The sequence below is a fragment of the Schistocerca nitens genome, chromosome 2 (assembly GCF_023898315.1).
Source record: "Schistocerca nitens isolate TAMUIC-IGC-003100 chromosome 2, iqSchNite1.1, whole genome shotgun sequence".
NCBI lineage: Eukaryota > Metazoa > Arthropoda > Insecta > Orthoptera > Acrididae > Schistocerca > Schistocerca nitens.
In genome coordinates this window covers 594,439,015-594,465,968 of record NC_064615.1, presented here as the reverse complement: position 1 = coordinate 594,465,968, position 26,954 = coordinate 594,439,015, and the positions used below count along the sequence as shown (strand labels likewise).

The 26,954-nt window shown below is 37.8% G+C and overlaps 1 protein-coding gene across 3 annotated transcripts in view; it reads left to right on the top strand.

Annotated features, from left to right (window-relative positions):
- LOC126236663 (myoneurin-like) overlaps positions 1–26,954 on the top strand; it is a 63,089-nt gene that overhangs the window by 31,125 nt on the left and 5,010 nt on the right. For 2 of the 3 annotated variants that reach the window (XM_049946140.1, XM_049946141.1), the window contains exon 3: positions 11,784–12,476. The exons of the other annotated variant lie outside the window; for it this stretch is intronic. In XM_049946140.1, the coding sequence (XP_049802097.1) occupies positions 11,784–12,476 (693 nt within the window). The remainder of the gene's footprint in view (positions 1–11,783; positions 12,477–26,954) is intronic. 3 annotated transcript variants of the gene reach the window in all.

Sequence of the window (26,954 nt, the reverse complement as noted above, 5' to 3'; positions counted from 1 at the left end):
CACTAGTCATTTCCTTTCCTGTTCCACTTGCAAACAGAGTGAAGGAAAAACGATTGTCTATATGCCTCTGTATGGGCCCTAATTTCTTGTATCTTATCTTTGTAGTCCTTATGCACAATGTATGTTGGCGGTAATAGAATCATTCAGTAGTCAATTTCAAATGCCAGTTCTATAAATTTTTTCCACAGTTTTTGTTGAAAAGAACATTGCCTTCCCTCTAGGGATTCCCATTTGAGTTCCTGAAGCATCTCCATAACACTTATGTGTTGTTCAAACCTATCGGCAACAAATCTAGCTGCCTGCTTTTGAATTGCTTCAATGTCTTCCTTCAAATCAACTTGGTATGGATCCCAAACACTTTAGCAGTACTCAAGAATAGGTTGCACTAGTGTCCCATATGTAGTCTCCTTTACAGGTGAACCACTCTTTCCTAAAACTCTCCCAATAAACCGAAATTGGCCATTCGCCTTCCCTACCACAGTTCTCACATGCTCATCCCATCTTATACTGATTTGCAATGTTATGCCCAGACATTTAAATGACTTTACTGTGTCAAGAAGGACACTAGTAATACTGTATCCAAACATGACAGGTTTGTTCTCCCTACTCATCTGTGTTAACTTACACCACATTTAGGGCTAGCTGCCATTCATCACACTAACTGGATATTTTATCTAAGACATCTTGTATATTACTACAGTCACTCAACTTTGACATCTTACCATACACATACAGCATCATCATAAAAAAAAAAAAAAACAGCAGATTGCTGCCCACCCTTTCCACCAAATCATTTATGTATATAGAGAACAACAATGATCCTATCACACTTCTCTTGGGCACTCCTGATGATACCCTTGTCTCTGATAAATACTTGCCACCGAGGACAACATACTGGGTTCTATTACTTAAGTCTTCGAGCTTCTCACATATCTGTGTATCTATTCCATATGCTTATACCTTTGTTAATAGCCTAATGGGGCACTGTGTCAAATGCTTTCTGGAAATCTAGAAATATGGAATCTGCCTGTTGCCCTTCATCCATAGTTCTCAATATATCATGTGAGAAAAGGGCAAGCTGAATTTTGCTTGAGTGATGCCTTCTAAAACCATGCTGATTTGTGTACATGAGCTTCTCAGTCTCAAGAAAGTTTATTATATTCAAACTGCGAATATGTTCAAGGATCCTGCAGCAAACAGAAGTCAGGGATATTCTGGTGAGTTGTAAGGGATTCTTATCCTAACAATGTTGTTTCCAGATATGAAGTCATTTGTGTAATAAATTTGTTTGAAATTGCTGCACTCATTCTAGTGTTGCTAAGGAACAAACATTCATTCTAATTTACATATACCATTTGGTTTCTTGGCACTGCCTTGTTACTTACTCATCACAGTCTTCAGTTAAATAGGAAAAGCAATAAAACCTCTCTACAACACAAAGTCAAACCAACTTTATTTACATGTTTCTAAAAACCACAAGACCAATACACAAATTATAGATTTAAATCTTACGCAAATGAACTACATTGCATATTGTTTGCCCAGAATGGTGCTGCTGTCTGTCAAGAAGTGGTCAGACTATAAGTCTAATATGCACTGACATTGTTGCCTGTGAATTTGGCAAAGGAAGCTTGTTCAGTTACTTTTTGGTGAAAATTTTTCTGATATTCAATTGTCAGATGTAAGATAAATTATTTATATTACTCTTGTTACCTCACTCATACATAAATTAATACTTTACTATCATATCAATGTTTAAACAATATGTTTTGGCTTGCAAATGTAGATTCTTGTCTCTTTTGGTTTGATAGTTTAGTCTATGAGTCACTTATGCTGATATGGTGTCTGACAGGGAAAATTGACACGGTGATTACACAATAAGAATTAGTTACTTCCACGTATCACACATAATACCACGTGTCAGATTGACTTCTAAACCCTTCCATATCAAAACTACCAACAGTAATTCTGTCCCTTTGTGATAATTTTGAATTGATTAATTTATATTATTTAAAACCATCTCTGTTGTTATATCTGGTCTAATATAAAAACTGACCGAAACCAGTTTGCTTCAGCCTTTGGTGGCACACCTAGAAAATATACAAAAATCAGAACAACAAATGGGGTATACTATTGTGATGGCATTGGCCACATTACTGCTCTAGGTAGGGAAAAGTGAGCACTATGTAAGCATTCAGAAAAAATGCATATAAGTTCCTATATCTTATTTTCTTTTTTGCTTAAAAATATTTGGTGTGATACCGCATAATAGGTAGATTCAAAATGTGTAAGTGGCAAGTTTCTATCAATAACCTTGATTCAGTGATAATGTCCCTTAGAGTGGCCACTTTACTTCACCTTCACCTGCAGAGTGTAAAGTAATATAAAAGTAATTCCCATAATTATCAGTATTGGTGGAATACTGCTAGTCATAATTTGATGTTATTACACTTTACAGAAGTGCCCACAGGGGCTGCTTTTTCCTTGTACTATATAATTTGACAAGTTGCAAATCCCTGAAGCTTCTCTGTTGCAATTGTATTTATGGAATATGTTATGTGAATAAATAAATGAATGATTATTAGAGTTGAATCTATAGTTTCTGAGACTACTTTGCTGATTGGCAGTGTTCTTCATAACATTCAAGTGCAAGTTTATTCAAACAGAAGGTGGTGCAGGTACTAAAGTCACAGATATTGTACCATATCAAGATTCTGGAGATGTTCCTTTGTGGTGCAACCTGAAACTATAATGTCATGTAGGTAGGTTACACAACAAGAAACACACTGTGTGAGCTGCTCCAAAAAAAGTTTGGAACAGGGCTGAAGCTCTCGAAGCCTCAGAAACCAACTGGTTGTACCAGTAGACACCAGTAGAGCATGTTAACTACAACTAACTCTCATGACTTTTCATTGAATGGAAGTTTTGACTATACCTCAGACAAATCCAGTTTAGACAAGTGCTATCCCCTAGCCATTTTGTCATCAGTTCTTCTGGATGCGGGATGTGGTATGTGTTGACCATAGATTGTGCATTAATAGTTACCTTGAAATTGCCACGTAGATGGAGCTTGCCAGTCAGTTTCTTGTAATCTCTAACAGTGTAGCTTGTTGGCTGGGCTATATAGGTTCAGTGAAATCCAAAGCAGTCAGCCTGTTGAGTTCTTCCTTGACTTGATCATGAAGTGCAAGTGGTACTGGCCTAGTCCTGAAGAAATGAGGTTGTGCTTTGGATTTGACAGTAATATACACTGTAACATCTGTGGACTTACTTAACCCAGGTAAAAAAAGTCCAGATATTCCTTGCACAGTTCATCCAATTCCTAATATGGCACAAGGTCAGTAACCAGGTTAATCGAACCAGCAACTGTGAGTCCCAATGTTGTAAAAACATCCAAGCCAAACAAAGTTTCTGTAAAAATACTTTTCACAAAAGGATGGACAGTTACTGGACCACCATCTTGTATACCATCTTCATTGTATACTGTCCAATAATAAAGATTTTTTTGTCTGTTATAATTGAAAGATGGAGCAAGGTAGGAGACAATGAAGGAGAGCAGAGGCACAGGTATATGTTACAATTAATAAGTGATCCTCCGTGCCCGTATCTACTTTTATTTATTTATTTATTCCTTCAAATCCTATATGTATAGAATATATACAAGGATATTGGACATGGTTAGGTATTTACAAGATAAAATACAGTTTGTATTGCAATCCTAAGGACTAGATATTGAAGTAATTTAGCACAGATTCATAAGTACAATGAACATTACAGGCAACATACAAAGTAGAATACTAATAATGCATCTTTATTTTTGTTGTTTGGCTTTTATATATTCTGTCAGACTGTAAAAGCAATGATCAATTAAATATGCCTTTACTTCAGCCTTAAAACTACAGAGTTTACCTATTGATTTAATATGTTTAGGTAGATTATTGAAAATATTTATCCCAGTATGTAGTGTGCCTTTTTGGCACAATGATGTTCTCACCTGTTTCATATGGAGTTCAGATTTTTGCCTTGTATTGTGCGCATGTATATCTTCATTTTTTAATAAGATATCTGGGTGTCTATTGATATATTGTTTGATGAAAACTGATGTTTCATATATAAAAATGCAAGGAAGAGGAAGAACTGACAGTTTTTTGAATATGGGTCTGCATGATTTCATATTGTTTACCTCTTCAATAATTCTTAGTATTCTCTTTTGCATCCTGAAAAGTTTAATATTTGTTGTTGTATTGCCCCAGAAGATTATGCCATATTTAATTACAGAATGCACATAGGAGTAGTATACATTTAACAGGGTGGCTTTCCTGCAACAAGTTTTTAAGATCCGTGTCATGTAACAGGTTTTGCTTAGTTTTCTTTGCAGATATTCAATGTGTACCTCCCATTTTATGTTGTTCTGGAGCCAGAGTCCCAGAAATTTAGTGCTGTCAACACTTTCAAGAACTCTGTCCCTAAGTTCTATTTCTATGTTCGGGTGGTGTCTTCCTTTTACATTATAGAAGTTCAGTGCTACTGTCTTTTCTTTGTTTATAATTAGCTTGCTGTAGCTGAACCACTGTTCTACACTGTTCATTGTTTGGATAGCGGAGTCTTTTTAGTTTTTCTTGTAACCATATGGGTGATTCATTAATATGCACATTGATGAACAGCTTTTAGAAACAGTAACAAGACTGTCACATGCAGGGATAATGATGTTCATGTCCTTAGATTGAGAGATTGAAACTGCAATCAGTCCTGACTGTGCTTGGCATACTGCCACATTGTGTCCTTCCTACAGTGGTGGCAAGAATACTGATACTTTGCGGAGCTGTTTGTCTGGAATGTGGAGTTTTGACATGCTGTACCACCATGATTTCCACTTCCAGAGCTGTACTGGAACATGAGTGCCTACCATTGTCTAAGTTGACAGCAGCCATGTCCATCCAGGAATCTGTCAGCCTGCTGGAAGGGTAATGTCATACAATTGCACAATAGAGAGGACTTCTTATAAATTGGTGTCTTCAAATTTCAGTGTCCATTGGTGGACCTCTTTATTGAGAGCTTATTGAATGATTGCATCCAGAATCATAGTATCAGCATAAGACTCCTTAGACTGGGCAGTAATGAAATGACTTGCAACTCTGCATCCCAAGTTTGATGTAATTGACAGGATTCCTTCCTGCATTGGTAAAATTCCCATGTCATGGAAATAACTTGGCTATGTTGGTGGTAATATGACATGAACAACTGACGCATTTCATTAAATGAAAAGTATGCAGGACACTGAAAAGTGGCTAACTTTCCTAGTAAGAGGTACATATGGGAAAAGATCCACAACAGGTAGAGTGCTTTAATGAAATCATCATCCATTACCTTGAAGGCCATGAAGTGTTGTAGTGGACATTTCTCGTGTGCCTCCCAACCCTCAATGGCCTCGTCATAGGTGGGGAAAGGTGGTGTGTAAGCTAGCAAGTGTTGAGGTCATGCTAACAGGCTGATCAAAACACTGTCTAACATGGCCACGTGCTCTTGATGCTGCATTTCCAGCTGTTGCTGCAGTAAGTTTTGAAGTGCTACCTACAAGGATGTGCATGTCAAGGTCATCACTTTGGCAAAAACCTTGTGACCATTCAACTGTACTCATTGCCATTTGTGTGGTAACTAAACCCACAAATAAGTACTCACAAGAATGAAAATCATGCTAACAAAAATTGTTTAAAGGTTCCATGCATATTCTGAGTGCAATGCCAGGTCGAATCTGATATTATATACTGAGAGTCCTGAGAGCAGGGTCAAGTGAACACACCTTAATAGAATGATCCCTGTGCCTGCGGTGTGTGCCGCCAAGGTGCCGGTATGGTCCGACTGTTACCACATTAATGAACTTCTCAAAAACATAAAAACAAATACTTAGGCCAAAATCTGTACAAACTCTTTAAAGTTATATTTACGACAACACTGCTCTTACTCCATTGAACAATATTTAACTGAAATGTAGTGTATATATGAGAATGACATGCAGTTTAAAGATGTAAGCTTAGAAAAGTAACTTTTGTAATGTATTGACTTTTCCATAGTCTTGTACATTAACTGCTTTTGTAAACAAATGAACAATAAAAATACAATACAGTACAATGCTGGCATGTTTCCAAAATCATAGATAAGGTTTCAAACAATACTGTGTCCATACGGTTTTTTTTCAAAAACAAATCATTGTTATGTGCAGATGTTTCACCTTAAAATATCTCACTGATACATTTTGTTTCACATGTTGCTGCCACAGTATTTTCTGTCATGTCCAGTCTCCCTTAGTGTGGATTTCATGATATGGCTTCTTGTTCTTATTTCTTCAAATAATTGTCAGTGTGTCATCTTCTTTTCTTTCTGATGTCTTTTCTTCCCTATTACAAGCAAATATCTTGTGAGTAAGTTAGCATTTTATGTTTGTAGTCTTGCTAGTCAGTCTTGTGCACCAACTGGATCAAATGTCATGTCTTGTCACTCACTGCTTCCTATGTCGTTGATATGTGTTCCATGATTTCTGTACTATTTGTCCTGTCTTTCTGTCTGGTTTTTGGTGTCTTGTTGTTTCCAAAATTAATTATCTTGCAAAAGCTGATTTCAATTCTAGGTAGCTTGTTATATCCTTGATAGTATGTTCATCTCAGCTAGTCCTTCTAAATAACTGGGTTATGCACTGGATTGTTTGGCTTTTTAGTCACATTTCTGGCAAAATGCCTTTAAAAGTAGGTAAACTGTTTTCTAAATGTAGATTCCTCGTGGAATAAATTTGTAAAATCAGCACTTGGTTAAATTATATTAGTTAGATATTTAGATTTATGCTTACAGTCCCATCACATGAGTGGCTGTAAACATTTTACATGATTCCTCAATCATATTTCATTCTTTATTAACCCCCTTCCTAATGACTGCCATTACTTCTATTTGTTTCTTAAATATGCTTTAAGTGTGGATTTTTTATTCTCACAGTGGTTCATTATATTTGGCATTATTCTATGTTGTCTTATGCCTAGATTTCTCTTTCTCTACTATTGTCATTTGCTCTTCCATTCTCACTTTCTGCTCTAGTTTAATCTGTTGTTGCCTCTTTCTATTCTGGTTATATGTTTTGTGATATGCGATTTTGCTTTTCTATTACTGGTTTGAGACCTCGTTTTACGTCTTTTGTCACTCGTGCCTGAATTATGTCATATTTTTCATTCTTTATCCACACCTTTATCAATTTTATGAGCTTTCCATGAATGTGAAATTGGTTTGATAGCATCTTCAATCCTGGTATTCTTGTCCATTACATTAATGCCCAGCAATCCTGATTGCTGCAATTCTAATTCGATTTTGATAGGACAATTTGTTTTTTTCCCCACTCTGTTCTTATTGTTATATCTCAACATTTCCACAACATTAGCTATAATTATCATCATAGATCCAAAAATATGGTTCATACAAACATCAGTAACTGCCCAAAAGGCAAAAAAACTGTTCTATGCCAAAGTGCACATACTTTTCATAATGGTTTGTTCTTTCTGTGTTAACTGCACTGGCTTCTATTTAGTCTACTAATTTTGTGGCATGATGATTTTTCTAATATGCTAATGTCAACTGTAACCTTCCAGTACTAATAATCTTATTTGATATTGTATCTCATATTACAGCATGTAGGCTCAATCACATAGTTTTATAACTCGGATTCTGACTTGTTATTACTAATACAATACAATCCAAATTGTCGTACACTATAACTGACACCTAGCACAGCCTCCATCCGAGAGCTTTTGTTAAAATTTTGCCTCTTTTCCTTTGCATTTTCTCACCATAAAGTAAGTTCATGGCATGTTGCACTTACAGTAGTTTTACTACTTATTTCTATATTCAAAGGAAACCATGCCGGAGACATCTTCCTTCTCTCTTCCTCCTCCCCCTTGTTTTCTATTTTGAATAATGGAAATGTACTCACATAGTCATACTACTAGGAAAGAAGCCTTATCTGTTATGGGCCACACCAGGTTGAAAATTAATGACTAATTGCTCCAAAACTGTGGAGCTGTTCCACAGTACCATTAAGTGCGATGCTTGGCGAAAATCTGGGTCATGGCAGGCAATGTTGAAAGTGCTTTAAACACGTGTGACTCAAACTGTTTTCTCTGTACCTTAGAGCTACACTGAAACAGACAATCCATTTGTGAAAGTGTGTCACGGACACAGATGCTGCTATTGCACCTTCCATTGGATAGGCCTCAGGCCAATGAGAGGAATGTCCAATCTCTGTCAGGCAGTAAAATATCTTTCGATGCTTTTAAAGGTCTATTGATGTCAATATGAACATGCTCAAGTCATTGACTAGGTGGAGTGAAAATACTGAGTGGAGACGGTAACATGTTGAGTTATTTTGTTGTCCTGATAAACTGCTAGAACCAAGAGGCAAGTGTCAGAGCTCCCTGGCTACCACATCTAGCCCATTGTCTCAAATCCTGCCTCTCACAAGTGGCATGAGTTTTGGAGTTGATGTTATGCCTAATCCTGGTGAAAACTAGTCCTATATCTCTGTCTCAACATACGTACAGGCAAGCAGAAGCTGTAACCTTGCCAGTATGTTCATGGAGAGATTTGAGGAGAAGTCATTACAGATGGCTAGATACAAACCATATGCTTTTTCAGGAATGTGGATGATACCTTTGTGATTTGGCCTCATGGTAGGGATAGGCTCACTGATTTTCTGGAACATCTAAACTCACGTCACTCAAATATGGAACTGGAAAAGGATGGCCAGTTGCCATTTCTGGATGTATTTGTCAAGTGGAGCACAGATGTTTCTTTTGGACACAGTGTGTATTGCAAATCGACACACACTGGTTTATACCTGCAAGCCAGCAGCTGTCACCACCCAGCACTGAAGAGTGGAGTTCTGAAGACATTGGTCCACTGGGCACACACCTTGTCAGACCCAGATAGTTTGCGAGTAAAAGTAGAACATGTACAGTCAGTGTTATTCAAAAATGGATGCACAGGCAAACAGATTCAGAAGACTCTTCAACCAGCCATGCTGCCACATGATCTAGAAGAAGAACAAGATGAGGCAAAGACACTGGCATACCTGCCCTATGTGGGATATATTTATGCCAAAATCAGCGGGATTCTCAGGAAGCATAACATCAAGTGTGTGTTCTGTCTACTTGCCAAAATAAGACGACTACTGAGAAATGTGAAAGATGATCTGGGACTATGAAAACCAGGAATTTATAATACCTTGCCAATGTAACATGTTTTACATTGGCCAAACAATAGGAAAGTGGACATTAGATGCAAAGAACATCAGATGCACACCTGATTAAGACAGGCACCTAAATCAGCCATTCCTTAGCACTGGCTGAAACTCAGTCATTCCATGAACTATGATGAAACAATGGTTCTGACATAGACCATCAGATACTGGGATAGTGTTATAAAAGCATCTATAGAGATAAATGTGATTAAGAAGACACTAGGTACTCAATAGAGGTTTGGATCCTGCTCTGGAGTTGCTGAAAACCCAAAGGGGACAGCAACAGAAAACTCAGTCATTCCATGAACTATGATGAAACAATGGTTCTGACATAGACCACCAGATACTGGGATAGTGTTATAAAAGCATCTATAGAGATAAAGGTGATTAAGAAGACACTAGGTACTCAATAGAGGTTTGGATCCTGCTCTGGAGTTGCTGAAAACCCAAAGGGGACAGCAACAGAACTCCACAAACAGAAGAACTGATGGCATGTACAGGAGGAATGAACCCCAGACAGAGCACCAGGTGCACTGCACAGAAGGTGGAATGTCGCAGGACACTTTTAGTGGGAGAGGACCATAAAGAGAACACTTAAAGCTGCACTGGACTATAGATGAAACACCAGCACACAGATGGGGTTGCTGGACCAAAGACATAACAGCAGCACTCGGCACGGTGCACCAGACCGAAGAGGAAATGCTGAAGAACATTTCTAGTGGGAGCAGGTTGCAGAGGGAATGCTTGGAACCACAATGGAACAAAAACTGAATGCCAATGTGCAAACAGGTGTATCGGACTGAAGAGGGAACAACCAAGGATGCTGCTAACAGTAGTAGATGGCAAACAGAATGCCTGGAACTGACCATGGTGGAGGGAGACCTTTGCACTGCTTCACATTTCCTATGCTTACACAAGTTATGTTTAACACATTAAAATTAGCATAGAGGATGCTGCTTTATAAAAAGTCATTATTTTATCACTTGTCTTAAAAAGATAATGTTAATCTTCCATTGATAATGTAATGTATACACAATGACATTGATATATATCTAAGAGTCTCGGTGATTAAAATTTGTAAAATTGTTTACACTGAACACTATTTGTCATGCAGCTTATGATAGTCTTCAGGCCTTGAATGTAGATAATCAGATAAAGGGCAGCTAACAAGGAAAGTTTTTAGTTTTCTTTTGAACGTGTAGTTATTGTCAATATTTTTTATGTTAACACAGTGGTTGTTGAAGAACTTTGCTCCAGAACACAGGAAGCCCCTCTGAATTCTAGATATTTGGGCTAAGTCTAAATGAAAATTATTTTATGTATTGTATCATGATTGTGTAAAACACAGTTCATCTGCAACTGATGGTTAGTATCAGCAACAAATAGCACTAAAGGGGAAATGTGCTAGGAAATGAGTTAAAATGTATTCTAACTATTCGTTTTTACAGAATAAATACTAATTTACTTTTGCTCCATTGCGTTAGAAAATAGTTCCATAAGACAACAGAAAGTGAAAGTTTGTAGAATGACCTAATGTTAATGTCTCCACGATAACACAATGAGAGATACTGTGTTGTAAATTTGTTAGTGGCAATACGCATTGCTGATCCCTTACTCACTGACACCAATCTGACATACGATGTAATGGTCCTCAGAGGTGCATGTAGAAAATACTTGACACACACACACACACATATATATATATATATATATAGAGGGAAACATTCCATGTGGGAAAAATATATCTAAAAACAAAGATGATGTGACTTACCGAACGAAAGCGCTGGCCTAAAAACAAAGATGATGTGACTTACCGAACGAAAGCGCTGGCAGGTCGATAGACACACAAACAAACACAAACACACACACAAAATTTAAGCTTTCGCAACAAACTGTTGCCTCATCGGGAAAGAGGGAAGGAGAGGGAAAGACGAAAGGATGTGGGTTTTAAGGGAGAGGGTAAGGAGTCATGTGACTTACCAAATGAAAGTGCTGGCAGGTCGATAGACACACAAACAAACACAAACATACACACAAAATTCTAGCTTTTGCAACCAACGGTTGCTTCGTCAGGAAAGAGGGGAGGAGAGGGAAAGACGAAAGGATGTGGGTTTTATGGGAGAGGGTAAGGAGTCATTCCAATCCCAGGAGTGGAAAGACTTACACACACATATCCATCCACACATATATGCTTCATTATCAAGTTTGTAGAAAAAGATTTGTGAATAATTAAGTGTCATGGTTGAGTAAACTGCTGAAAATAGGAAATTTGTATACATCAATGTAAAGTTAACCTTATTTCACCCAACAGGCTAACTGGTCCAGCCACAGAAACTTTTCATTAGTATCACATCTGAATTATCAGATACTCTCTCCTTCATATATGTGCTCCTATTGAAGAGTATTTATTTCCTTCCAGGTTTAGTTATACTGTTTGGAAATCTGCTGTTAGTTTTGCTTATTGTAACACATTAGTATCATTAATGGATGTGCATTTCATTCTTGACAGGCAGAACTGAAATGTAAATCCATGAAGCGCCATCGGAGGAAAAATGGTTTGATAACTCGCAGAAAGGCTGTAGAGGTTCAGGATTCTCTGTCACGGAGTTCAGAAGATGAAAAGATGCTTTGTGATAGACAAAGATCGAGACTGCCAAGCAAAAATGATGACTCTACATTAAATGCTTTAAATGATGTTGATACTCCATTGCAACCACAATCAAATTTTACCAATAAATCAGCTATGAAAGAATTGCGCTGTAAATCTGTTGATGACAAATTTATTCATACAATCCCTGAGATCCAAATAAAAGAAGAACAGCTAGGCGCAGTGGATTATAGTGTGGTGTCAACACACAGTGATACAAGGAATTATAAGGATACCTATAAGGTGAAACAGAGTGTTTGTGACAATCCTGTCAGTACCTATCTCTCATGCAGTGATATTTCTGATGTTACAACATTAATAAGGAGAAGTGAGATTGCAGCAAAGCCACATGAATGTGAATACTGTGGTTTATCATTCAGTCGTGCGTCTCACCTTGCCAGACATCGCCGTGTCCATACTGGAGAAAGACCATTTATTTGTGTTTTGTGCCAACGAAAGTTTACTCGTCAAGATAAACTTAGGCTGCATGTGATGAAATACCATGCTTTGGATATGAAAGATAGGAAATATCAGAGTTACATATTAACACAAAAGGTACTGAGCTCTATTTGTATAATTTTTGGACAAAACTATTTTGTGTACCCAAACAAGTGCATGTTTCTGAAGTTGCAAAATTAGAAATATTTAGGTATTTATGAAATTAACATGTAATCTTTTAATTGTCATTTGTTACTTTATTCAGGTTTATTTTGATACAGCAAATACTGTTATTTGTTACATTCATCTGAACACATAACTGTGACCACTCATATTCTAGGCCAAATACAAGATAAAATTTCTAATACACTGAACCAAACACATGCACATAATGTACTAAATGTAATATCCCATCTTGGTAAGCAGCAGTATGATCTGCTGAACAATTTGTTTGTTTTCTTTTAGTGATCCAGAGACACAGGTTAATGATTCAGAATACTTGTCATACCTCCTAAACACTAATATGAATACCAATTTTGGAAGTCTGAGTCAGTACTAAATATTACAAGTAATTTTGTGCTACAAGTTTTGATGTGGAAATAAAAAGTGAAGCTTTATTTTTATTTGGATGTCATCGAAGGCACATTTCTGTCATCCTCCTGCTGGTTGAACCTTACTGATCCAGAATCATGTATTCAACTTTTTATAGGAGGTTGCTGTGGTAGGTGTGCTTTATGGTAACAGCTTTTAGCTGGTGTTATTTGTTCTTTGCCTCTTGAAATATCCTACTTTAAATGATTAATTTACATAATGCAAACTGAAATACAGCAAAGAGAAAGAAAAGAAAATTCAAGCTTTATGTCCTGTCAACTGTGGCGGCATTAGGGGGGGAGCATAAGCTTTGACTGGGAAGGAAATTTGCTGTGTCCTTTTCAAAGGAACCATCATTGCATATGGCTAGGTGATTTAAGGAAATGACAGAAACCCAAATGTTGATGGCCAAACAGATATTTGACCCTCCTTTCTCCCATATGTGAATCTACTGCCATACCATTGCATCACTTAACTCAGTGAAACATAGTAGTCTTCTTTGTGTTGTTTATGAACCAAATTAGCATTAAGTGACTGAAAAATCCACCCCCCCCCCCCCCACACACACACACACAAATTCTGATGCAGTGTTTGTAACAAGATAACCTTTGTGATTTCTTAGCAAAGTATACTGAGTGAAAAAAAGAATTGCAACACCAAGGAGCAATTGGGTAACATAAAAAAGAATTAGTAAGTGTGTTTCTACATCTTGCAACACCAAGGAGCAATTGGGCAACATAAAAAAAATTAGTAAGTGTGTTTCTACATCTGAAAAATGATTTCTATTCCCATTTTGTGCCAGTGGTATAAGAGTGGCTCTGGCAGCACCACAATCAGAATGCCATTCAGGTTTGCTTTAAATACATGCTGTAATGGTCATAACCTTTGAGATTGTATGTGGTGAGCTGATGTTGGTCAACAGTGCCATTAAGGTGACAAAGACACCATTATCAACACCTCACAGGGTTTGAGTGAGGTTGTGTAGTTGGGCTATGAGAAGCTGGATGTTCCTTCTGCGATATTGCAGGAAGAGTTGGCAGGAATGTAGCCACTGTACATGATTTATATCAGTGGTGATCATTAGAATGTACAGTTGCAAGAAGACCATGCTCCAGACGGCCATCTGGTACTACCACGAGGGAATACCATTGTGTTTGGTGTATGGCTTCAGAGCATCGTACTGCATCTGCAGCAGCAATTTGAACAGCAGTTGACGCCACAGTGGTACAACGGTTACTTCAAGGACAACTCATAGCCAGATGCCCTGCAGTGTGCATTCCACTGATCCAAAACTATCGCCATTTGTGACTTCAATAGTGTCAAGCAAGAGCTCACTGGAGAGCACGGTGAAGGTCTGTTGTGTTTTCTGATGAAAGCTGATTCTGCCTTGGTGCCAGTGATGGCTGTGTGTTGGTTAAAAGAAGGGCAGCTGAGGGCCTGCAACCAACCTATCTGCATGCTAGACACACTGGACCTACACCTGGAATTATAGTCTGTGGTGCGATTTCATATGACAACAGGAATGCGTTTGATTATCACATGCACCCTGACTGGATATTTGTATATCAATATGGTGATTCAGCCTGATATGTTGTTGTTCATGAACAGTATTCGATGGATAATTTTTCAACAGGATAATGCTCATCCACATGTTGCTTTTGTAACCCAACATCCACTACAGAGTATCGACATGTTGAATGGGCCTGCTCAATCACCAGGTCTATCTTCAGTTGACCACATACGGGGCATCATCCGACAACAGCTCCAGCATCATCCACAAAACAAAATTAACTATCCTTATATTGACTGGCCAAGTGCAACAGGTATGGAGCTCCATACCACAGACTAACATCCAGCACCTGTACAACATAAAGCATGCACATCTTCATGCTTGAATTCAACATTCTGGCAGTTACACTGGTTATTAATTACATTTGAAATGGCTTATCTTGTGCATTCATTAACCTGTGTTCTTGCAATTTTAGTCACTTAAATATGATACCTAGACAAACATATTCCCAAAATTTCATTACTCTACATTAATTATTTTTTGGTGTTGCGATTTTTTTTCCATCTGTGTATTTCAGATTGATGTAAATAATGAGAGTAGTGAGTGACAGTATTTGTTGTACACCTTAAGATAAAAGGAAACCTTAATTCTGAATTTCTATAACTCTGTTGCAACTAGTTTTCTTTTTCTCGAGTCCTGCCTTATCAATCCAAGGATTACCTCAGAGTCAGTGCAGAGTGTTTCTGTGCCAATATCAAAGTTGATGGTCTTGCACCAGCAGTCTTGGTCCCTCAATTCCGACTGCAGTTCTAGTTAAGGTAATGTTACTACTATTGACAGAGTTAGTTAAATAGTCCTACAGCTGGGTATTTTCCTATGTGTTATCAGTACAGATTACACGTAAGGTACAACTATATGCTTAGTCACACTCGTTACAGAAAAGCTGAACTTGTGGACCCATATTGGTGTAGTGACACTGGCTGAGTCAAGAAGGGCTGAAATCCACATATGCCATCTAGTGGCAAAATGATGAGACACTAGCTCATCCCACCCTAGTCAAAATATCTCTATATATTGGGGAAAAATACACAGATCAGCCAGAACATTATGACCAGCTACTTAATAGCTGGTATGTCCACCTGTGGCATGGATAACAGTGGCAACGCATTGTGACGTGGAAGCAATGAGGCTTGGTAGGTCGCTGGAGGGAGTTCGCACCACATCTGCACACACAAGTCACCTAGTTTGCTTAAATTCCAGGGTGGGGAATAATGAGCTCTTATGTCGTGTTCAGTCACATCCCAGATGTGTTCAATCAGGTTCATATATGGGTAGTTGGGGGGGGGGGGGGCACCTCATTGATTGGAACTTGTCACTTTGTTCCTCAAACCACTCCATCACACTCCTGGCCTCATGACATAGCACATTATCTTATTGAAAAATTCCACTGCCATCGGGAAAAATGATCGTCATGAAGGGGTGTATGTGGTCTGCAACCAGTGTGCGATACTCCTTTGCCATTCTGGTGCCTCACACGAGCTCCACTGGACCTGTGGGTGCCAATGTGAATGTTCCCCAGAGCATAATGCAGCCGCCGCTAGCTTGCCTCCAAGCCACAGTACGGGTGTCGAGGAGCTGTTCTGATAAGTAAAGTTAAATTTGTGCATTGTGACTCTAGACGGGCAATTGAGCCTGACTAGCTGCTGTGTTAGTCTCTGCCAGTGGTATCATTGGATGCAGTGTGGTGGGATATATGGTCATCACAACACTCTAACGAGGTGTTGACAGGTTTCTTGACCTTGGAACTGCTACAACGTGCACGAGTAGCTCCTCAGTTGGGCTCATGAGGCTGAGTGGAACCTGTTACAGTCCTACAACCAAGGAAAAATTCTTGGCAGTATCAGAAATCGAACCTGCATCCCCCCACAGCAGTCCGCCACACTTAGCACTCATCCACAGAGGCAGGTTCCTCAGTTCCAATTGTGGCTACTTAATACCAAAGGGATCTCATAAGGTCTCTGTCACCAAGACAAAAATGCTTTTAATAAAACTTGTGTGATATGTAGGATATTCTCAAAGTGTCACAAACAGAATTTCAGAAGTACTCCAGTTATGAGTGCAACCTGTTACTGTCCTACAACCAAAGAAAAATTCTTGCCAGTATCAAAAATCGAACCTGGACCCCATGGCAGTCAGTCACACCTAGCACTCATATACAGAGGCAGCTTCCTCAGTTCCAACTGTGGCAACTTAATACCAAAGGAATCTCATAACATCTCTGTTACCAAGATAAAAATGGTTTTAATAATGCTTGTGTGATATCTAGGATATTCAGAATATCAAAAACATAATTTTAGAAGGTAACTGCATTTACTTCAGAGAGAGATTAGTTCCAGTTTGTGAGACAGCACTATGTGATGGGGCATCTTCTCTGTGCAAAAACTGTTGAGTATGACCTGCCATTTGGTGCTCCCTTGTTTCTCCTTCTTAACTGCTTAGTGAGGTAGATAAAAGATGCCTGTGGACATCTTAGTGGCGGCAGCTACCTCAATGAGTTCCCCAAGCTAAGATGTGAGAATTGTTTCCATGAAGACTGACCCTTGTAATGTGCCTCTTTAATGTTGCATATTGAATGACTTATCCTTAGACCAGATGTTAGTCATCCAATCTGCATCGAAGGACACATCCACGTATAAAAAGATGAAGTTGCACTTAGCTGATTACCTTCACGTTGGCTTTGTTGTCTTCTTTGAAGGTATGATAATTTCTGCAGGTTTATTTCCAGAAAGAAAATTATCTAATGAAATGATTGTGAAAATCAGGTAATTCTCAAAATACTAAATGAAATGAAGTGTCTGAACATTTAGACGTTTCTGTTCTGCAACATGTCACATTTTATAAAGGCACAGTTTAAAGAAATGAAACAAAAAATATGTCCACTTTCTGCAGCCTCAAAAAACAAGTCACTTTTATAAACATAGGCTTCCACGGCCATTTTCACATTCAATAAAAATTTTCTGGGTTTGTGACCGTATTGTCAATATATATAAAAATACTGACATTTTGGTCCCTGTTGTAAGCGACCTCCTTCAGGTTGCACCCTGAAGAAGGTCACTTGCTACAGGGACCGAAATGTTGGTAGTTTTATATATATTGACAATGCGGTCATGAACCCAGAAAATTTTTTATTGAACTCAATTTTATTTTACAACCACTTCCCACCAAATTTGTACACAAACAAGAAGAATCGAAATACTATGCAAAGCAAAGAGTTTAGACCTTTGTCAGAGACAATGGCTGGTACATACTTAGCAGAATTAATACACCTGAATTTAAAAAAAAAAAGTTATGCTATAACTTCAACATTATTTCAAATACATGTAATGTAAATATTTTGGCATTAAATAATTGATTTTTAAGGACACACTTTCTTAGATGAATTTTTCTGTACGTATACATAGATACAGACACCTGCTGGTATCACAGGTTTTTAATGTATCATTAGCTCGAATCCATTACACAGTGTTGTGCTCCCAGCTTGCTCCTAATCTGCATTGACTTCTACAGCTTCAAAATCCCAGAATTTTCAGTTGGCATCATCATATTTTGGCTATAAAGAAGCCAAATCGATGAGAATAACATAAGAGTCTTATTCTTTTTCTTGCCCCTTTGTCCAACATTGGTGCAGTGTCAGTGTGGTTATGAATGGATTTGGCATGGTTAGTTTAAGAGATGGCTTCATATCCTTCCTGACATCACTCCATTACCCCCCTCCCTCCCCCCTCCCACTCCTGGGATGGAATAAGTGCAACCCAACTGTCTGCATGCAATGTTATCCTTGTGAAAGTGAACAAATGTTTTCTAAATGTTTACAAATCATGTAACTGAAGTGGGGCATAGTTACCAGCCCAGTACTCACCTAGTAAGATGTGAGGAACTGCCTAAAAACCACATCCAGGCTGGCCAAAACACTGATCCTCATTGTTAACCCACCAGGCAGATTCATTCTGGGGCTGGTGCACCTCCGTGTCCCATAAATGGAGCTGCAACATGTACAGCTATGCAAGTGGTTAGATTAATGTAAGAGTGATTTGCTAAAAGCCCTAGGTGACTTTCTACTGAGTATCAAGAAGGATAATGAATGAGATATTGATTTGTAGAGGTATCATGAACTATTTTTCAATAACATGGTCAGCTCTTATAAGTGGCTCTTTGGAGAGGTCATTGTTTTATGTTGAGTCTGTGACTTGCTGCCATGATGCAGCATTTTGATGTTTTTGGGGATAGTTGGATGTGTGAAAAAGCAATGTATGCACTCAAAGGCAGTGACAGTTCAGTGACTGTTATTACATGCACTTCTTAGCAACAGCCATTGGACCAACAGAAGCCAAGAGTTAATCAGCTGTAATTTTAGACTGACAGTCAAGGCTTTGCTTATGTAAGTGAACCAAATCTTGACATCTAGAATACAGCATGTTTGAAATCATAAAATAGTGTCCCATCAGAAAACATTTCAGATGTAGAAATATGTGATATTGCTTCTCTGGCAGAAGCATTTCTTTCTGTCACCCTCTTAAACACTTAGGGAGCTGTTCAAGAACATTCATATACACCACTCAATGCTTTCTTGTTGCCCCAGGCCCAAACACCATGAACTATCGACAGTGTTTACTTTGTTACATACAAGCCATAACATGCACAGTCCAATTACTTTGTAATATGTTTATTTATTTATTTGTTAAGCATCCATTCATCAAATATATGATGTGGGATATAGCTTACTTTGTACGTTAGTACACAATTTTAAATACTGTTACGTAACAGTAAGAATGATTCAGTGACATAAATAATTTAAGCACATGATACAGTACAGTAAATAATTGAAATACAATGCATTAATAGACTAGTACAACCTAATATGTAGTACATTTAAAAACAAAGATGATGTGACTTACCATACAAAAGCGCTGGCAGGTCGATAGAAAAACAAACAAACACATACATACACACAAAATTCTAGCTTTCGCAACCAATGGTTGCTTCCCTCTTTCCTGACGAAGCAACCATTGGTTGCGAAAGCTAGAACTTTGTGTGTATGTATGTGTTTGTTTGTTTTTCTATCGACCTGCCAGCGCTTTCGTATGGTAAGTCACATCATCTTTGTTTTTAAATATATTTTTCCCACATGGAATGTCTCCCTATTATACTAATATGTAGTACAATAGATAACAAAAGCAGTTTGAGATACATAATATGAGAAAGGAAACGATTTAAATTTATGTCAACAGATATTCATTTACCAAAGGAAATTGTTTAAATTTATGTTAACAGGTATTCATTTATCATATAATAGCACCTGTCTTGTAAATATGTTTTCAAGGCCACTTTGAATTTTTATGTTCTTTTATTTTCTTGATGTTGTGAGGAAGTTTATTGTAAAGTTTTTTGCCAGTTTGCAGTGGTTCATTTTGCCTGAGAGTTGTGCTTGCATGTTTACTGTGGAAGTCTGATTTTTGCCTGATGCTGTGTGTGGACTGCTTGATTTGTACATACTAAGTGGTATTTAGTTTCTGAAATTTTCTTTATGTATGGAATTATCTCAAGAACGTGCAGGAATAGTAGTGTTAGTATCTGGAGTGCTTTAAAAAGGTATTTGCAAAAATTTATGGATGTGGCATTTTCAATTGTCCTCATGATCCTCTTCTGAGCTATGAAACAGCTTTTGCTTATTGGCGAATTTCCCATAAAAATCATCCCATATGGCAGTAGTGATACTGCCTGGGCATAATACACATTTTGTAGTGTTTCTTTTATTTACACCTAGCTAGTATTTTTATGCTATAGGATATTGTGCTAAGCTTCTTGCTGATGTATTTGATATATGTGTCCCACTTCATATTGTTCTGAGTCCATAATTCCAGAATTTTTTTGAGTTTACAGTTTCTAAGTTTTTGTGAAATAGATTTATGGTGGGGCTTAATGGATGTTTATAAGATTATTTGTAATGGACCATCTTGTAATGTGTGTGGTGCAATATTGTGCATAATATTGTAGTTCTGCAGCACTTTTGCCTTTTACCAATACATTTGCGTCATCTGCAAATTTTATATATTTTCTGGAATGGCTAGATGATTCTGTGCCATTGATAAATATTAAGAACAGCACTAGGCCCAAGATAGAACCTGGGGCACACCATACTTAATATTTTTCTTTTAGATTGTTAGGTGTACATAATGTTTTCATCCTGATACATGAGTTCAACTATCTGCTCTCTGCTTTTCAGGTATGATGTCACGCACTCATGTGCCAGGCCTCTCATTCCTACATACTCCAATTTTTCAAGTAGTAAGCTGTGGTTTATCGCATTAAAAGCTATTGTGAGGTCCAAAAATATTGCTGATTTGTGTTCTTTCTGTTCTATTGCATCAAGGCTTCGTTAACAAAGTGAAAAATGGCAGTTTCTGTTGATTTGAGTTTTTTTGAAGCCATGTTGAGTATTTGATACAAAATTATTTTTTTCTATGAATGAAATCAGTCTTTTGTAAAAAACTTCTTCCAGTATTTTAGAAAAACCAGACAACCAGAATATTGGTGTGTAGTTTTTTTCATTTGTCTTGTCTCCCTTCTTGAAAAGAGGTCTTACCTGGCCATTTTTAGTTTTTCTGGGAAAATACCACTACACAATAAAGAGTTGCAAAGACGAGTTATGGGCTTAGTCAGCACTGTTGCACATTCTCTTATATTTAAAAGAATGTGCAATGTAATCAGGAACATGGTCTGTACCTGAAGAAAATTTTGATTTTAATTCCGTTTTAATATTCATTATTTCCTTTTCATCTGTTGGATACAAAAAGATTGCTTTTTAATTTAAGTTAACTTTTTACCCATCTCTGTTTCCAGAAGCTGTTTTTTGCTGTTGTTCTATCAATGTGTTTGCTGTTTCTGTGAAATATACATTAAATGCATCAGCTACTCTGTGTGGGTCAGAAATTGTCTCCATTTTCAAGGAGATTAGTGTTACTGTGTCTTTCCTGTGTTTTGCCGTTTCTGTCCTAACAGTGGCCCACATTGCTTTCATTTTATTTGTAGCTTTTTCCATGCAGACATAATTTGTTAGCTTTTTTGACTTTCTGGTAACTTTATTTAGGATCTATTTGTCTCTTTTAAAATACGCATCAAATTTTGGAGTTGTTTTGGTTTGCTTGGCTATAGCAGCAAAATCTTTTTCCTTTTAGTGAAACTTTTTTGCCTGAAGTTGTACAACTACTTTTTGCATGTTTTCCCTGATTTTCTTTTTTCTGTTTGGGAAGCACAGTTCAAAGTAATGCTGGAAGGTGCTTAGGAATTTATCAAATTTTTCATTAGTTTTGCTACAGCTGTATACTTCCTCCATCTCTTTAGTTAAGCAGTTAATAAATGTATTTATGTTTTGTACACTGAAATTCCTAGCAGTGGTTACTAATGGTTGGTTGATTGATTGGGGGAGGGGACCAAACAGCGAGGTCATTGGTCTCATCAGAAGGATGGGGAAGGAAATCTACAATGTCCTGTCAATGGAACCATCCGGGCATTTGCTTGAAGTGAAGTGAATAAGCGAAATCATGGAAAACGTAAATCAGGATGGCTGGACATGGGTTTGAACCACCATCCTCCCAAATGTGAGTCCAGTGTGCTAACCACTGCACCACTTCGCTCGGTGGTTACTAATGTTTTGTTAGGATGTACAGGGTGATCTATTTTCACTTATATTATCTGTGCAATATGATCTCCAAAACCTGTGGTGAAACATTTTGCGTTACATTTTGTAAGAATACCAGTAAATATTTGGTCTATTGTTGTGGCTGAAGTGTTTGTCATACATGTTGCTGTTTCCATTGTAGATTTCAAGTTAAATGTTAAGAGGTGGTTCAATATGTCAGTTTGTTGTTTTGATTCTACAGAAAAATCAGTATTAAAATCACCACTAATAATCAGACTCTGCTCTTTTTTCATAATTTATGAAAGAGGTATTCTAAATTTTGTAGTAAAGTGTTTATGTCACTATTTTCATTTAACAGTTCAATACCTGATATTTCCATATCTCTTTCTCTCGTAATATCTTCCGGGAACTGAATGGGCACAAATTTGATATCACTTATAATGTAGATACAATTGCCACCACAACCTTTTGCTTTCCTGCAGAAACAACTACCTAGTGTGATGTCTGGAAGATATACTATTTTCAGTGTGTCTTTCTGCAGCCAGTGTTCAGTTATACACAGGACTGAAACATCTTTAAGTTCATTCTCTCGTAGTACTTGAAATTCATCAAGTTTATTTGTTAGGGACTGCACATTTTGGTGAAACACTACAAGGTCCTGAAATTTGGGGCCTACTTTCTTCTGCTGCTCCATTTTATGAATCTTGGATGAATGTGGTGCTGAGTTGGCATCCTCCTTCTTCTGATGTGCAGTAAAGTTCTCATACTTCATACCGGCTGTCTTCAATCTTCCACTGGGTTGCCAAGCAATGGGAGGTTCTTGTGTACAAATGATGGCATCTCTTTCTTCTTTTCTGGGAGTGAATGTCTGGAGGATTGTGGTTTCTTCTTCCTTGAGTCTGATTTTCTTAGCTGAGTGTTTTTCCGTAAAAAACACACACATTTTGTTTAGGTGTCCCTGTGTCTTCCTCCAATAGTTGATGCTGACGTTGGGGATATTTTCATTTCTTCTCCAGCAGCTAATTCTAATGTTAGTGGTGGTTTCATATCTTGTTTGGGTTTTATACAGGGTGTTACAAAAAGGTATGGCCAAACTTTCAGGAAACATTCCTCACACACAAAGAAAGAAAATATGTTATGTGGACATGTGTCCGGAAACGCTTACTTTCCATGTTGGAGCTCATTTTATTACTTCTCTTCAAATCACATTGATCATGGAATGGAAACACACAGCAACAGAACGTACCAGCGTGACTTCAAACACTTTGTTACAGGAAATGTTCAAAATGTCCTCCGTTAGCGAGGATACATGCATCCACCCTCCGTCGCATGGAATCCGTGATGCACTGATGCAGCCCTGGAGAATGGCATATTGTATCACAGCCGTCCACAATACGAGCACGAAGAGTCTCTACATTTGGTACCGGGGTTGCGTAGACAGGAGCTTTCAAATGCCCCCATAAATGAAAGTCAAGAGGGTTGAGGTCAGGAGAGTGTGGAGGTCATGGAATTGGTCCGCCTCTACCAATCCATCGGTCACCGAATCTGTTGTTGAGAAGCGTACGAACGCTTCGACAGAAATGTGCAGGAGCTCCAGGCATGAACTACATGTTGTGTCGTACTTGTAAAGGCACATGTTCTAGCAGCACAGGTAGAGTATCCCGTATGAAATCATGATAACGTGCTCCATTGAGCGTAGGTGGAAGAACATGGGGCCCAATCAAGACATCACCAACAATTCCTGCCCAAACGTTCACAGAAAATCTGTGTTGATGAAGTGATTGCACAATTGCGTGCGGATTCTCGTCAGCCCACACATGTTGATTGTGAAAATTTACAATTTGATCATGTTGGAGTACATACTGCCGAAACTAAAATGAACTCAAACATGGAAATTAAGCATTTCTGGACACATGTCCACATAACATCTTTTCTTTATTTGTGTGTGAGGAATGTTTCCTGAAAGTTTGGCCATACCTTTTTGTAACACCCTGTATATGCAGATTTCATTTGATTTATTGCACTTGGTTGTTGAAGTTTATCTTCTTCTGTGACTGGTTTTATCTGTGGTGGCTGGCTATAGTTAGACTTCGTTTCCGATTGTATATGTCTACACAGCTTTTCTCTTCCCTTCATCACCACACACAAACCGTGTTTTACATAATCACTTCATCTCAGGAGTGTGTTCACATTTACAGTGTTGACATGACTGTGCTTTAGAGTCTCATTTAGCAAACAATTGTTGATTTGATATAGTTTGTTGGTACAGTGTAACTCATCAAATTTGTATGGAATTTTACAGAGTATGACTTTAATACGTTCTGTTTTTTGTAACAGATCAGCAACGCTCTCTTTGAAGTCTTGAATCTTGTTTTTGATATCATTTGCTCCACCCATGGTGATCAAATAGTCATCTTTTTTGAAATTTGTGATCTTGCCTTTCACATTGTTCATGACTTCTCTAAATGGTGCATTTGGTTTTTTCAATGAAAACGTATGAGAGTTGGGCTGTATTTTTTTTGTTTAAGAGTCTCTCACAATGCCGCCTATGACTGTCTGCTAACAGAAGAATTTTCTGTTTCATACCTCCATTTGTCTTTTCCAATTTATTTTTTGTACTTGTACTTGTACTGCCCTCACCATCTGAGCTTTGTTGACTTTTCGAATTTTTATCAAATAGTCAACTTCTACAAACTGTAGATTTTCACTGCAGTGTTTACAGTTTTTGATTGCTATTTCATTCCTCGTTTTTTGTGTAACTTTGCACTGTTCATTGTATTCATTTTTGTGAATAACAAGTTCAAGTACACTAACTTTAGATTCCAGCATTTTGAGTTTCTTGAAAAGGCAACAGTTTTCTTGTTTAGGCACCCCTATAATTTCGTTTTTTCTTCAAATCTCATGCTGTAATTCCACAATGTTGTGTGATACACTTCTATTACTGATACAAGCCTGCTTTGTTTCCAATCTTGTAGCAATTTGACTTCTGTTTTTTAGTTCAAGTACACATGCATTGCAAGCACTTGCATCTTTTTGACACAACTTTTTGCACTTTACACACAAGATACTCCCATTTACACAGTCATTTTGAACACAATTTACTGACCATATTTTACTCGTCATTGTTTGCCATATCAGCATACTAGAAGCTGTATATAACAGGTTATAAAAAGAGACTATTTAGATGATGTATTTTAATACCCATTGACTATATATGGTCTAGCTGAATATGATTGGCAATAATGTGCAAAACTGGTTCAGCAATAAAGTTTGAGTAAATAAAAGAAAATAAATACATGCAGCTTAGGTTGACATTAAAATGTTAAAAATAACCTTTATCACATACACGTAAAAGCTGCACTGGATCCGAGCTTCAAAGTTCTTCATCATTCATATATAGTTAGCAATTGATGAAATGATATAAATTTTTAAATGAATATCCACATTTAGTGTATTGTGTGTTGTACACAGGCTTGAGAAATTTGTTGACACTGGTAACACAACTGAACTTTGAGTTTATGTCAACAAAGTAAATTAAGATGAAAGTCTTGGACAAGAATGTGGGACTTATTGTTATAATACTGAGCAAGTGTAATTATGATAATGACCACTATGTCAAAAAAGGCGTTAGTTATGCCCAAGTTTTAGTGACTTTTGAGGTATCTGCACCTCAAAAAATCTGGCCCAAAATCGATTGATAAGTTTAGAATGTTGTGTTAAACTAAAATTTATCATTTCAAACCACAATGAATATGAAGGGAAATAAGATGCCTGAAAAGACAAGTGCCAAAGTTCATGACTATACTGAGAGGTTGATGAGATTGGCATCTCCCTAGGGTAGAGGCACAGAGAGGGTACAAAACTTACTGAAAAAAAAGGTTTAAAAGTTAGACTGGTATGATTTGCTGTTGACTCTGATATATTACTTATGAAAATGAAATAATTAAATTTCAAAAGTAATGCAATACTACCTTAAAAGAAATAGCATTGCGTCATCTGTAGATTAGGGAAGTTATCACGGAAACGTATCCAATCTGGCATTTTGTCCTTGATCTGTACTCTTTTCTCTCTGTGTATAAATGAAATTTTGTCTGTATTGTAAATAATTTAAGAGTAAAGGTAACAACTCACTGAATAGTAGAGGCATTGAGTCTTTGACAGGCATGCAAGGCATCAGAGAAGACTGATAGCTTCACTAACTTTTGGATGATATCTTTTTTGAGCTAGAGTACCATACGCACACATACACATGAGCATGTGTGTGTGCATACACCCATCCAACCATGCACACCCACCCACCCACACCCACACCCACACCTACACCCACACTCACAATCACACACACACACCCATTCTTCTCCCACCCAATCACACTCACCCACCCACACATAGCCCCCCTCCTGCCCCCCCCCCCCTCTTCACACACACACACACACACACACACACACACACACACACACACAGAGAGAGAGAGAGAGAGAGAGAGAGAGGTGCATATACATTATGTCAGCCAAATACACAATGCTAGGATGGCAGTTTGGCAGGTAACCAGGTGTAAGGAGTGAAGAGAGGTACAAAATTGGATGGAAGGTCAGGGAAGTTGAGGAAAGTTGGCTGACAGTTTGGATGGAGGCAGCAGATGTATGTGATAGGAATGCAGGAGGTAGAGGCAGAAATTGCTCGAAATAGAAGTGTGACACAAGGGCACTTTAACCACTAGAAACATGCAGTGCATGATGATGATGATGATGATAATGATGATGGTGCTGTCAGTGAGTGGGTTAGGGTGAGATGA